At 46.1% G+C, this 14,077-nt stretch overlaps 1 protein-coding gene across 3 annotated transcripts in view; it reads left to right on the top strand.

The window, feature by feature from the left end:
• The first annotated feature begins 294 nt into the window (after nucleotides 1-294).
• The window catches only part of RFC2 (replication factor C subunit 2), a 38,562-nt gene continuing 24,779 nt past the window's right edge, over nucleotides 295-14,077 (top strand). For all 3 annotated transcript variants that reach the window (XM_072837489.1, XM_072837491.1, XM_072837486.1), the window contains exons 1-2: nucleotides 295-444; nucleotides 689-838. In XM_072837489.1, the coding sequence (XP_072693590.1) occupies nucleotides 443-444; nucleotides 689-838 (152 nt within the window). In that variant the 5' untranslated portion in view covers nucleotides 295-442. The remainder of the gene's footprint in view (nucleotides 445-688; nucleotides 839-14,077) is intronic.

Raw genomic sequence — 14,077 nt, 5'->3', positions numbered from 1 at the left:
AATTAAAAAAATCTTTTTTCTTTTCTTTCTTTTTTTTTTTTTTAAAGGAAGGCATTGGGCTGGATTATCTCCGAAAGTCCCCCTCTGCCTATGAAAGCCTGGGCTTTAGTATAACCACATTTCAGAAAGATAAAAGAGTCAAAGTCTGAGTGTCTCAGGAAACAGCCCTATGAGTAAAATTCAGGGGATGTGCGCTGCCACTGGTTTAGTTCCTAGAATTCCCAGAAGGTATAGAAAATGCCAAATCTCCCGCCCCGGGTCACCTTGATCGGCCAATTCAAATTTCCTCCAAATACCACGCGGGAGGCGGCAGCAACCGAAACTCTAAACTGCCTCCGGTCCCTACCAGCAGGCGGGGGTTTCTTCCCTCCTTGGCTCGGCCGAGAAACTCATATTTTATTCATGAAAATCTGAGGCCCTGGGAGGCCTCGGCCTAAACAGGATGTAAATATTTGCGGGCGGTGGGGGAGAGGTGGTTTTTGAGCTGGGGCTGTCCTAAGCAGGGGACCTCCGGACGCCGCTTACTCGGGCCCGCCCACCTCCATCCCCTCTATAGGGTGGGTGTGGGGGGCATGTGCAGGCTGTACCCCTGACTGGGGCCCGGGTTTGGGACTCCAGTGCCCTCCGAGGGAGTCCCCTAACCTTCTGATCACCCCCCCCCGCCCCGCCCCATTCTCTTAATCCACAGGGTTCCTCCATCCGCCTTGCTGAGACTTAGCACTGGCTTCCTGGCGCTTGCGAGGCGCGTGGCCAGCTCCCCAGCCTCACCTGCCCTTCCTGCACCTGGACACCCTTTGTCTCGGCTGCGCGGAGTTCCCGCCATCCCCAGGCTGTACAGGTATTGCCCCGCGCTTGCTTCCACCGCTTGTTTGTCTGGACTTAACTTACCTCTTTGAGCTTTGACTTGTCTCCAAGACCCCCCTCCCCGAGTTTGCACGGACTACGCCCTCTTCTGGAACCCGGGCCGCCCCGCCTCTCGGGCTCCCCCGGGAGAATAACTCCTGCTCGGTTCTCAGGGCCTGGCCTGAGCATCACTTCCTGGAAGGAACTGTCCCTAATGCTTCTCCACCAGCTCTGAGCTCAGAGTCGCTCTCCTCCACCCGTGGCATCTGCCGTGCTGAGCGGAAGCCCTTCCTCATCTGTATCCCATACTGGGGACAGGGCCCTGACTTCGGTCCTGTTCACTAAATAAATATTTGTTGAATAAATGAACAGGTGGATGGATGGACGGACCCATAAAGACATGGTCCAATTACCGCCTGTGTCTGTGGCCATCTCTGACTTGCCGCTATCCCCAGCTGGCGCATCTGCACCTTGGATGGCGAAGCTTCTCTTTGGGGGCCTTTCACACCGCACCAGCTTGTCTCTAGCGTGTGTTCCCCCCACCCCACCCCACAGCCTGTGTACAGTGTCCCTGCACTGAGGGCACTTCCTGGGGCATAACAAGCTGCAATCTTGGTAGAATCTTGCAGGGTATCGAGGATTTCCGAAGTTATACCCTGCACCCCACAACCTCTGGCAAGATGCAAACATTCTTTCTGTGAGATGCACCTTCTTGGAATTGGGGCCCTTGGGGCTTCCCGAAGAATGTGGTATGCGCTCAAGCGCACAGGAGTGGGTGGGCATGCTCAGGCTATGCTTCACTTCGTGACTCCTTCAGGTAATGAGACCAGTGCTTGGCTATTTCTGGGATTAGGGAAAACAAAATACACCCCCAAACTGGAGTACCAGCAGGTCAGACTGGACCCAAGAGAAGCACCCCTTTGGCAGTGGAGGTGGTATTGAAATGGTGGGTGTGACCTCACACTGAGAATAATGTCCCGGGGAGATTGGTGCAGAAAGAAACGTCAAGCAGCCTAGGTGAGGTTTTAAAAATGCAGTTAGTCAACCCCAAATTGATCTGTGTAGACATGTGTTTTTTCTCAATTATAGGACTTCTTAGCTTAAAGTGGGCTCACTATCTAGCTGTCTGAATGTTCCAACACACAGAGAACCCAACAGGAAGTGAAAGAAAGAAAAGAAAAGAAAGGAAGGAAGGAAAGAAAGGGAAGAAAGAAAGGAAAAGAAAAGAAAAGAAAAAGAAAAGAGAAGGTCCCACAGGAGCAGCCTAAAGGGCCTGTCCTGGCACTCACGTTTCTTCTGGGAGAATCTCCACACCCCCACTCCCACTGTGGTCCCTGCCTTTCTGGGTTCATTGAACTCTTGGAGCAGAAGTTCATTCCTGCTGTGTGCCCAGGCCCCCAGACCTACCCCATCAGAACCTCTATGGTGGCCTCCTGGCCTCGGCATTTGTGTCAAACCATCTCGGTGATTCTATGCAGCTACACTTGAGAAGCCTTGACCGGAGCTTCCCGAGACCGCATCTGTGTCCTGCTCCCAGCTAGTATGTCACTGTACCACACCTGATGTAGCAAGACTTTTACATAGAATTATTGTTTACTTCAGGGGCACCTGGCGTGTGGAGCGTGTGACTCTTGATTTCAGCGTTGTGAGTTTGGGCCCTATGGTGGGTGTAGAGATCACTTAAAATCTGAGGGGCACCTGGGTGGCTCAGTTAAGCACCTGATTCTTTTTTTTTTTTTTTTTTTTAAGCATCTGATTCTTGACTTTGGCTTGAGTCATGATCTCAGGGTCCTAAGATCAAGCCCTGTGCTGGACTCTGTGCTGGGTGTGGAGCCTGCTTAAGATTCTCTCTCTCTTTCTCCCTCTGCCTCTCTCTGCTTGCACTAAATAAATAAACAAATAAATAAATAAATAATCTGGAAAAAACCAACAACATTGAATTATTACTTTTTTTCCTGTAACTCTTTTTTGCATGGAGACTTTTTCTAGTTGGCATACGTGAAGGACCTTTATTTTTTTCATTTTTATTTTTTTAAAGATTTTATTTATTCATGAGAGACAGAGAGAGAGAGGCAGAGACACAGGCAGAGGGAGAAGCAGGCTCCATGCAGGGAACCTGACATGGGACTCGATCCCAGGTCTCTAGGATCACACCCTGAGCTGCAGGCGGCGCTAAACTGCTGCACCACCAGGGCTGCCCAGGACCTTTATTTTTTAATGACTATGTAGTATGAATATAGCACAATTTACCTCCCCCTTCCACCTACAGATGGATTTCTCTATCATTTCCTGCTCTCCCCTGTTCTAAATTACCACAGTGAATATCGTCATACATATATCTGTGCATGTGTAAGCATTTCTGTAAGACGAGTTTCCAGAAGGAAATTCTGGGTCCTACAATATACACTTCTTTGTTTTAAGATTTATTTATTTGAGAGAAAGAGAGAGAGAGTGATCATGACTCAGGGGCAGGAAGGTAGAGGGAGAAGCAGACTCCTAGCTGCAGGGAGCCCCATGCAGGACTCCTGAGACCATGACCTTAGCCAAAGGCAGATGCTCAATTGACTGGGCCCCCCAGGCTCCCAAGAACCTACACCTTCTAAAGCACTGCTAGAGGGGCACCTGGGGAGCTCAGTTGGTTGAGCGTCTCCCTTAAAAAAAAAAAAAAGATTTTATTTATTCAAGAGACAGAGAGAGAGGCAGAGACACAGGCAGAGGGAGAAGCAGGATCCATGCAGGGAGCCCGATGTGGGGCTTGATCCCAGGACCCTGGGATCACACCCTGAGCCAAAGGCAGACGCTCAACCACTGAGCCACCCAGGTGCCCTGAGCACCTGACTCTTGATTTTGGGTCAGATCATGGTCTCGTAGTCATGACGTCAGCCCTGCTTTGGGCTCTGAGTTCAGGTTGGAGTCTGCAGGAGATTCTTTCTCCCTCACCCTCTGACCCTTCCCCCCACTCATGCTCTCTACCTCTTTCTCAAATAAATAAGATCTTTAAAATAACTTCAAGGGATCCCTGGGTGGCGCAGCGGTTTAGCGCCTGCCTTTGGCCCAGGGCGCGATCCTGGAGACCCGGGATCGAATCCCACGTCGGGCTCCCGGTGCATGGACCTGCTGCTCCCTCTGCCTGTGTCTCTGCCTCTCTCTATCTCTCTCTGTGACTATCATAAATAAATAAAAATTAAAAAAAATAAAATAAAATAACTTCAAAAGAAAGTAAAAATTAAAGTGGCAATGATATATATATACATGTATGTTATATGTTACACTATGTATGTTACATGTAACATGCATATGTGCATATACATTTGCACACCACATTAACAACCAAACAGAAATACTCCTGGGAAGCCTGGCTGGGTCAGTTGGTGGAGCGTGCAACTCTTGATCTTGGGGTTGTGAGTTCGAGCCCCACATTGGGTGTAGAGATTATTTAAAAATGATAAAAAATCTTAAAAAAAAAAAAAGAGGGACACCTGGGTAGCTCAGTGGTTAGGCGTCTGCCTTTGCCTCAGATGGTGATCTCAGGGTCCCGGGATTGAGTCCCGCATCGGGCTCCCCGCCGGAAGCCTGCTTCTCCTCTGCCTGTCTCTGCCTCTCTGTTTCTCTTGAATAAATTTAAAAAATCTTTAAAAAAAAAAGAGGGATGCCTGGATGGCTCAGCAGTTGGGTGTCTGCTTTGGCTCAGGTCCTGGTCCTGGGATCCAGGATCGAGTCCCACATCCGGCTCCTCATGGGCAGCCTGCTTCAAATCAGCACTCCTATCCTGCATCAGCCAGTGATAGAGGAGGGATAACTGGACAGAACTGGAATGAGTGTGGTGCGCTGGTCCCCCATCCCTCAGCAGATTGAGAAGCAGCCACAGGAAGGCCAGGGCAGACACACTGAGTACAGGAAGAAGGGACAGCTTGGACGAATAAATAAATGGAACAAAATTAGAAGTAAGGAATCCAAACCTCCTCGTGGCCCAGGTTCTACAGTGTGGGGCAAATAGTTCCACCGCATGCTGCCTGTAGCCACGGGGTAGTGCCCACATCGCAGCACACAAATCCCACACCCACTGTACTGATCACCCTAAAGCACTGGGAAAAATTCTGTACCTTTTTTTTTCCCCTAAGAAGGCAAGGAAGTGTGTGAAGCAGTTTTCAGTTTCTCAACTGTTAAAATTTAACAAAATAGTTAAAATGAAAAACTTTGCATACAGAGGGCACTTAACCGGAACGTGTACTTACGTAGAACAGCTTGTCTCCTGAGAGGGTTATTAAACCACTGCTCTTCAGAATTTGCTTAAAGCAGGGCAGGCTCTCCTTGAAATCACCAGCCTTACCCACCCTAAAATGCCCTCTTGTGAGGAACAGTAAAGGTCTTTTAAAAGATGCATCTCAGGGTCATGTGTAGGTATCTCCCCTTGCCCCTCAAAGCCCAGGGTATCAGATCAGTGCTTTGCTGCTGAGGGGTGTAAACATTTAAAAATCAAGAGTTCTCTCTGGACACGTTTGCTCAGGTGTGTCGGATTTAAGCTTGAGCAAGCTTCCTTTGAATACTTAGTTCACAGGGCATCTCCCTGTGGGGCCTGGGCCACTCTGCTGAAGTGCTCTCCAGGTGTCACTTGTAGTGTGTGGGACGCCTGTACACCTGCCACGATGCTTGGACCATGACGCTCCTGTTAAACTAGCTTGGCATCACCTGCTGTGGTCAGAACAGAGTTCCCAGAACAGTGCTCATAAGGGGCTCGTCCTGTGGGGGCTTGCCTTGCGAGAGTCACATCGCAGCTCCACAGTGAGGACTGTCATTGTCAAATGGGCAGCCTTCTCTGAGATGCCTGTGAAAAGAGCCCAGCCAGAGATTACCCTGTGACCTCGTTAACCAGAATGACAGGGCAAGTCACACGCACAGAGATACACACCAGACCTGGGGAGAGACTCCAGGAGAGGTAGAGACAGGCATCTGGGGTACCAGATGCCTCAGTTTCCACTTCTGTAATGGGGATGACAACCTCACAGAGGGAGTCAGTGTAAAGCCCTTTACCCAGGCCAATTGCTAGTTACGTTAGTAAACCTTAGTGGGGCCTGAAGGCCGTCACCAGCCCCACACTCACTGCGGGGACTACAGAGACAGTCGGCAGAGAGGCATCTGTCCAAGGTGGAAGGAGCAGGCCCATGGTGGGGAGTGGGACCGTTGAGTGGACCACAGGGCACATTTGTGTGCCAGCCTCACGGAATCTCAGTGGCCCGGAGTTTTCCCTTCTGTAATAATAATAGTACTTGATAATGGAGCAGCACTTTCTTCTCTATTCTTCTTTTATTTATTTTTAAAGATTTTTATTTATTTATGAGAGACAGAGAGAGAGAGAGGCAGAGGGAGAAGCAGACTCCATGCAGGGAGCCCGACGTGGGACTCGATCCTGGGACCCCAGGATTACTCCCTGGGCCGAAGGCAGGAGCTAAACTGCTGAGCCACCCAGGGATTCCCCTCTATTCTTCTTTTAAATATTTTTTATTTGAGGGAGAGAAAAAGAGTGCAAGGTGGGGGACAGAGGGAGAGGGACAAGCAGACTCCCCGCTGAGCAGGGAGACCAACAAAGAGGCCTCAACCCCAAGATCCTGGGATCACGACCTAAGCCAAATGCAGACGCTTAACCCCCTGAGTACCCAGGTACCCCCGGAGTAGCACGTTAAAATATTACCTCCTGGTACTGCTGGTACAGTAGTATACTACTGTACACTAGTATAGCCGATTGGGAAACAAGTGACAATTCATTTTTTAAAAAGATTTTATTTATTTATTCATGTTAGACACACACAGAGAGAGGCAGAGACACAGAGAGAGGGAGAAGCTGGCTCCATGCAGGGAGCCCGATGTGAGACTCCATCCTGACCCCAGGATCACGCCCTGGGGCCAAAGGCAGATGCTCAACCGCTGAGCCACCCAGGCGTCCCAACAAGTGACAATTCATACAGATGTGGGTTTGCCAGTGAGCCCTGAGACAACTTTTGTGCATTTAAAAATTTAGAAAGTTACAGATTTTCTTTTGACTTGTAAAGTTACAAATTTGAGAAACCTTATTCATGCTTTCAAGTTCACTTTACAAATCTTACTTTTCTTGAAGTGCCTGGGTGGCTTAGTCGGTGAAGCATCTGACTCTTGATCTCAGATCAGGTCTTGATCTCAGGGTCATGAGTTCAAGCCCTGCATTGGGCTCCATGCTGGGTGTGAAGCCTGCTTAAAACAAATAACATGGGCATCCTGGGTGGCTCAGCGGCTTGTGCCGCCTTCAGCCCAGGGCGTGATCCTGGAGTCCCGGGATGGAGTCCCATGTGGGCTCCCTGCATGGAGCCTGCTTCTCCCTCTGCCTGTGTCTCTGCCTCTCTCTGTGTGTGTCTCTCATGAATAAATAAATATTAAAAAAAAAAAAAACAATCCTTTTCTTTTCATAACTCTAGTGAATTTTGACATTTATTGACTTATACCATTATTATTGGCATTATTATTTTAAGTAATCTCTATTCCTAATGTGGGGCTCAAACTTAGAAACCGGAGATCAAGAGTTGCATGCTCTTCCAATTGAGCGAGCCAGGCACCTTTTGATGATTGATATTTTTAAAGGCTTTTTTAGATATAGCATAATTAAAATCTCTCAAACATTTTTTTTTCTAAGATTTTATTTATTTATTCATGAGAGACAGAGAGAAAGAGGCAGAGACACAGGCAGAGGGAGAAGCAGGCTCCCTGCAGGGAGCTTGATGTGGGACTCGATCCCAGGACTTCAGGATTGCGCCCTGGGCCAAAGGCGGCTAAACCACTGGGCCACCCAGGGATCCCCCTTGGATTCTGTTTATATAAAATGTCCAGAATAGGCAAATCCATAGAGTCGGAAAGCAGATTACTGGAGAGGCTGGAGGAAGGGGCAGATGATGACCGTTGATGGGTCTAGGGTTGCTTTTTGAAGCGATGAGGTACTTTGGAATTTGTGTGGATGACTGCTCAATTTTGTGAATATATTTTAAAACTACTGAAATAGTTTTAGAAACTATTTTAGAAATAGTAGAATAGAAACTATTCTATTAGAATACTCTACTATTTAGTAGAAACCTAAACTAACTAAACTAAAACTCTACTATTAGAATAGTAGAATAGAAACTACTGAAGCCTGCTTCCCCCTCTACCTATGTCTCTGCCACTCTCTCTCTCTCTCTCTCTCTCCTGTTTCTCATGAATAAATAAAATCTTTATTTACCCTCTCTCAAACATTTTAAACTACATTTATAAATTTAATTGTCCAATTTCCTTTAAGTTTCTTAGTTTTCTGACAAACCTAAGTTCTTAAATATATCCTATAAATCTATTAAACAGAATATGTTGAATCTCAAGTTCCCTTAAATATTGTAATACAAAAAAATAATATTGTAATACTATTTATAATTTAATAAGATTTTAACCTAAAATCACAAGTTTAATTTTTTTTAAAGGTCTTATTTATTCATGAGAGACACAGAGAGAGGCAGAGACACAGGCAGAGGGAGAAGCAGGCTCCACGCAGGGAGCCTGATGTGAGACCCAACCCCGGGACTCCGGGATCACGCCCTGAGCTGATGGCAGGCGCGCAACCGCTGAGCCACCCTGGTGCTCTCCCACAAGTTTAATTTAATTCAGTTTTACATTTTATTTTTTAAAAATATTTTATTTATTTATTTGAGAGAGAGAGCAGAAGCAGGGGGAAGGGCAGAGGGAGGAGGAGAAGTAGACTCTCCACTGAGTGGGGAGCCCCATGTGGGGCTTGATCCCAGGACCCTGGGATCATGACTTGAGCCAAAGGCAAACATTTAACTGACTGAGCCACCCAGGCGCCCCTACATTTTATTTCATTTTATTTAAAAAAAAATTTATTTACTGGGATCCCTGGGTGGCGCAGCGGTTTAGCGCCTGCCTTTGGCCCAGGGCGCGATGCTGGAGACCTGGGATCGAATCCCGCGTCGGGCTCCCTGCATGGAGCCTGCTTCTCCCTCTGCCTGTCTCTCTGCCTCTCTCTCTCTCTCTCTGTGACTATCATGAATAAATAAATGAAATCTTTAAAAAAAAATTTATTTACTTATTCAAGAGGGAGAGAGAGAGAGTGGGGGAGTGCAGAGGGATAGGAACAAGCGGAACTATTGGATGAGCATGGAGCCCAACGCAGGGCTCCATCCACAACCCTGAGATCTCAACCTGAGCCAAAACCAAAAGTCCGACGTTTAATCAACTGAGCCACTCAGGCGCCCTTCAATTTTACATTTTAGGTTAGAATTATAAAGTTCCCTTGGTAGACACTAGTATGCCAACTTCTCTTTAGCATTTCAAATCCTTAAAATACTAAATATATAACGATCATACATGAATGCTACAGAAAAATACTAATGCAAAATTTTTACTTAGGTCACCATGTTTGTATTTCTGAAACTCCCTGGGATTATTCATTTATTAAAAAAAATATTTACCAGGCAGCCCAGTGGCTCAGCAGTTTAGTGCCGCCTTCAGCCCAGGACGTGATCCCGGAGACCTGGGATCGAGTCCCACGTCGGGCTCCCTGCATGGAGCCTGCTTCCCCCTCTGCCTGTGTCTCTGCCTCTCTCCTCTCTCTCTCCTCTCTGTTTCTCATGAATAATAAAATCCTTAAAATATATATATATTTACCAATGACACCTGAAACTAATGTAACATTGTGTATCAACTACTACACTAAAAAAAAAAAAAAAAGAAAAAAGATAGGAAAAAATTTTTAAATATTTTATTTATTTTTATTTTTATTCATGGGAGACACAGAGAGAGAGGCAGAGACAAACGCAGAGGGAGAAGCAGGCTCCATGCATGGAGCCCAACACGGGACTCGATCCCAGGTCTCCAGGATCAGGCCCTGGGCTCAAGGCAGCGCTAAACCACTGAGCCACCTGGGCTGCCCCAGAAAGATATTCTAATGATCCTTATTAAATTGAAGATGCTCTTGCTTAGGACCTAGCAATTCTATTTCTATCTATGCTAGAGAAATTATCTAATAAGCACAATGGAGGGGCACCTGGGTGACTCAGTCAGTTAAGTGTCTGACTCTTGATTTCTGCTCGGGTCATGATCGTTGTGAGATCAAGACCTGTGCCAGGCACCGAGCCTGCTTAAAATTCTTTCTCTCCCTCTCCTTCTACCCCTCCCCCTCCAGGGCTCAGACCACCCAGTGTAGATCCAGGCTCCCCGCTACCTGCCAAGAGACCTTAGGAACAAAGCTTGACCCCTCTGTGCCTTGGGTTCCTCTTCTGTAAAGTGGAGGTAGAAGAGAGAAGACAAAAGAATGGGGTGGAGAGCTTTAGCAGTATCCTAATGTTTTATTTCCATTTTAAAAAAAGAGGAACATTTTAACATCTGTCTTGGTGGATAAGTATATGAATGTTGATACTATTTTCAGTACATTTATTTCATATGTTTTATAGTTTTAAATTTAGAGGTTAAAAGATCACAAAACAGGGCAACCTGGGTGGCTCAGCGGTTTAGCGCCGCCTTTGGCCCAGGGCCTGATCCTGGAGATCCAGGATCGAGTCCCATGTTGGGATCCTTGCATGGAGCCTGCTTCTCCCTCTGCCTGTATCTCTGCCTCTCTCTCTCTCTCTCCCTGTGTTTCTCATGAATAAATAAAATCTTAAAAAAAAAAAAAAGAAAGAAAAAGAAAAAGATCACAAGACAGGGGCCCCTGGGTAACTCAACTGGCTAAGTGTCTGCCATAGGCTAAGGTCACGATCCCAGGATCCTGGGATTGAGCTCCAAGTCAGGCTCCCTGCTCAGTGGAGTCTGTTTCTCCTCCTCCCTCTGCCCCTACCCCCGGTCATGCTCTCTCTCTCTCTCTCTCAATCTCAAATAAATTTTAAAAAATATGATTTTATTATTTTTTGAAGATTTTATTTATTTATTCATGAGAGACACACAGAGGCAGAGACACAGGCAGAGGGAGAAGCAGGCTCCCTGTGGGGAGCCTGATGCAGGACTTGATCTCAGGACCCTGAGCTGAAGGCAGCTGTTCAACCATTGAGCCACCCAAGTGCCCCTAAATAAAACATTTTTTTTTTTTAAAAAGATCACAAAACCAAACAAACACATCCTACTCTTTTCTTTAAGTTTTTAGTTTTAATTACAATGTTGTTAACATACAGTGTTACATTAGTGTCACAAGTACAATATTGTGATTCAACAATTCTGTACATTACTCAGTGCTCATCATGAAAAGCGACATATAGTTTTCTCTACAAGCACCCTTGCCTCCTTCCATGCCACTTACCACATTGCAACCAGAGACTTAAAACATAAACTGGGCCTTATTGGGGCACCTGGGTGGCTTGGTCGGTTGATTGTCCAATTCTTGGTTTTGGCTTAGGTCATGATCTCAGGGCCCTGGGATTGAGCCCTGCATTGGGCTCTGGGCTCAATGAAGAGTCTGCTTGAGATTCTCTCCCTTGTCTGCCCCTCCCCCTCCTAGTACTCTGTCTCTACAATAAACATTTTTTTTTAAATAAAGATTCTATTTATTTATTCGTGAGAGACACAGAGAGAGTGGCAGAGACATAGGCAGAGGGAGAAGCAAATTCCCACAGGGAGCCCAATGCCGGATGCAATCCCAGGATCACGACCTGAACCGAAGGCAGACACTTAACCACTGAGCCACCGATGTGCCCCTACAGTAAATAAATCTTAAACAAAACAAAAACTGGGCCTTGTTTCTTTTACCTAACATTTCTCTCGTCCTGCACAATCTGGCTCCTGTAGGCCTCTTCTCTCTCCAACACTGATTCGTACTTACCCTGGATCCTCCAGCCATTGTGTGGTCATTGTGTCTGTCAGGTCTTGTTAGGCCATGGGGATATGGCGGTGACCAGGATGGAGAGAGCTCCTGTTCTTAAACAGCTGCCATTTTAGGGAGGAAACAAATACTAAACAAAGCAATAAATCCAGATAATTGTGAGTACAATACAGAAATAAACAGGGTCTCAGGAGAGCAAAGCCAACAGGCACTCAGCTCTCAGATTCAGAGTTCAGATCTCAGGTCAAATGCCCCCTGATAGGTGGTACCCTATCACTGCAATCAGGTCCTTATTCTTATTCTTATTATCTTATTATTCTAACATTTAACCAGAATTATAAGTAAATAAACATCTGCTTGGCTGCTTGGTGTGTTTCCCTCCCTACAAAGTCAGCTCTTTGAGGGTGGAAGCTTGCCCTCTCCATGCAAGTGGCTGTAGGCACTCAGTCAATATTCGTGAAAGACAGAAACCAGGAATGAGGCTAAATGATTTCTACCAGTTTCCAAATTCCATGAATATAATCAGAGCAACTCCTGAGGACAAATGTTACCCAAACAACAAATCCTTACACTGTAGGTATGTTTAGGATATATACCTTTTCACTACATGATGAGCCTTTTAATACTGAAAATGCTAATAAGAATGTTAGAAAAATTCTAAGGATGATGGAACACTGCAGCATCTGAGAGTTAACAATTATTTCAGTGGCAGCATCACCACTTAAAAAACAAACAAACCAGCTACAATTCATCAAGAAACCCACTGGAAAACAAAATGTGATTTTTTAAAAAAATTCAGGATAAGCAAGGCAAATGGCATCAAGTAGGCTCGATATTCTGGGGCAGTGAAGGGTACCAGTGGATGGAAAGCAGGTGTATAGGGTAGTCCTGGTCTTGAGATGCCACCCGATTTTCAACTCTACGACCTGTGTCATCATTGGGGAATTGGGCTACACTCTAGTGATCAAAGTCATGGTGTCATTTTAACCAAGATTTGTTGCCTGTCCCATCTAACAATTTATGAGAATGCTCTGGGTTTCAGTAAAGGAGTTGTTCTTTCTTTTCTTTTTTCTTTTCTTTCCTTTTTTTTTTTTTTTTTTTTACAGAGGGAGAGAGAGAATGAACAGTGGGAGGAGTAGAGGGAGAGAGAGAATCCCAAGCAGACTCCACACTGAACACAGAGCCTGATGCAGGGCTTGATGTCACAACCCTCAGATCATGACCTGAGGTGAAATCAAGACTCAAGAGGCTTACCCAGCTGAGCCACCCAGGCACCCCAAGAATTTTGTTTTCTGTCTTTTGTTCTCCTTTCCATGCCCTTCGTCTTTTGTATAACTAACTGCCCTGGTGAGGTTAAGAGTCAGGGAGCTTAGCCTAGGTGCAGATTCAATTTCCTGGGATTTTGCAGATTTGTTAGAAGAGGAGGAATTCACTTGGGCTTGCCCTTGACCTTTCCTTTGGTTTGTTGCTTGACCTGTGGTTTCCCCAACATGCCCTGCCCCCCCCCCCCCCGCCCCCGTGGCTGCTGTATGGCCTACAGGAATAGCTGGAGTTGGGATCCCTGGGTGGCACAGCGGTTTGGCGCCTGCCTTTGGCCCAGGGCGCGATCCTGGAGACCCGGGATCGAATCCCACATCGGGCTCCCGGTGCATGGAGCCTGCTTCTCCCTCTGCCTGTGTCTCTGCCTCTCTCTCTCTCTGTGACTATCATAAATAAGTAAAAAAAATTAAAAAAAAAAAAAAGGAATAGCTGGAGTTTTTAAACTCTGAGCTCTGTTTGGGATCAAGTCCAACAAGTCACAGAAGGCTCAATATAAAGAAGCCCTGTTATACAGTTCTGCCCCAAAGGTCACCTCCTTCTCTGATTCTCCTGGCATCCTAAGTGTATCAGCAAATGCAGAGTCCTGTGGGTGCCAACAGGCCTCCTGTAGAGTGGGAATTTTGGAAAAGAACCATGAGAGAGTTAAGAATTATATATGGTTTTCTGTATTTATTGAAAATGATTTATTTGTAAGCTGTGTATATGGTGGAAGGGGTGTGTGTGTGTGTGTGTGTGTGTGCAATAGCTGACAGTAAGGAAAATATTAATTTCATCACGTGGAAAACACCCCAGGGAAAACCATGAAAAAGACATTTCAAGAAGAGTTTCTATTTCAAGAAAATTTGTATCTTCTCTGGAGAAATAGAGGATCTTTGAACAGCGATTTCTGAAACAGGCAGGATGGTTCAAAGGAGAATGGAAGAAGGAGAGCCAACTTCAAGCTTCCCCTGCCCCCAAATCATATAAAAGGGAAAAAGAAAAACACTAAGTTCTGAACCTGGAAACTTTAGTAATTACCACCAAAGAGAACAAACTGCTTCAGGATTTGAGTCATTTGTGGTTCCTGCCCAACTGGCAAGAAGTTAAACAGAATGAGAA

The sequence above is a fragment of the Canis lupus genome, chromosome 8 (genome assembly GCF_048164855.1).
Source record: "Canis lupus baileyi chromosome 8, mCanLup2.hap1, whole genome shotgun sequence".
In the NCBI taxonomy this organism is placed as follows: Eukaryota; Metazoa; Chordata; class Mammalia; order Carnivora; family Canidae; genus Canis; species Canis lupus.
The sequence above is the reverse complement of the archived record's forward strand: the minus strand, read 5'-3'. Positions and strand labels throughout refer to the sequence as shown.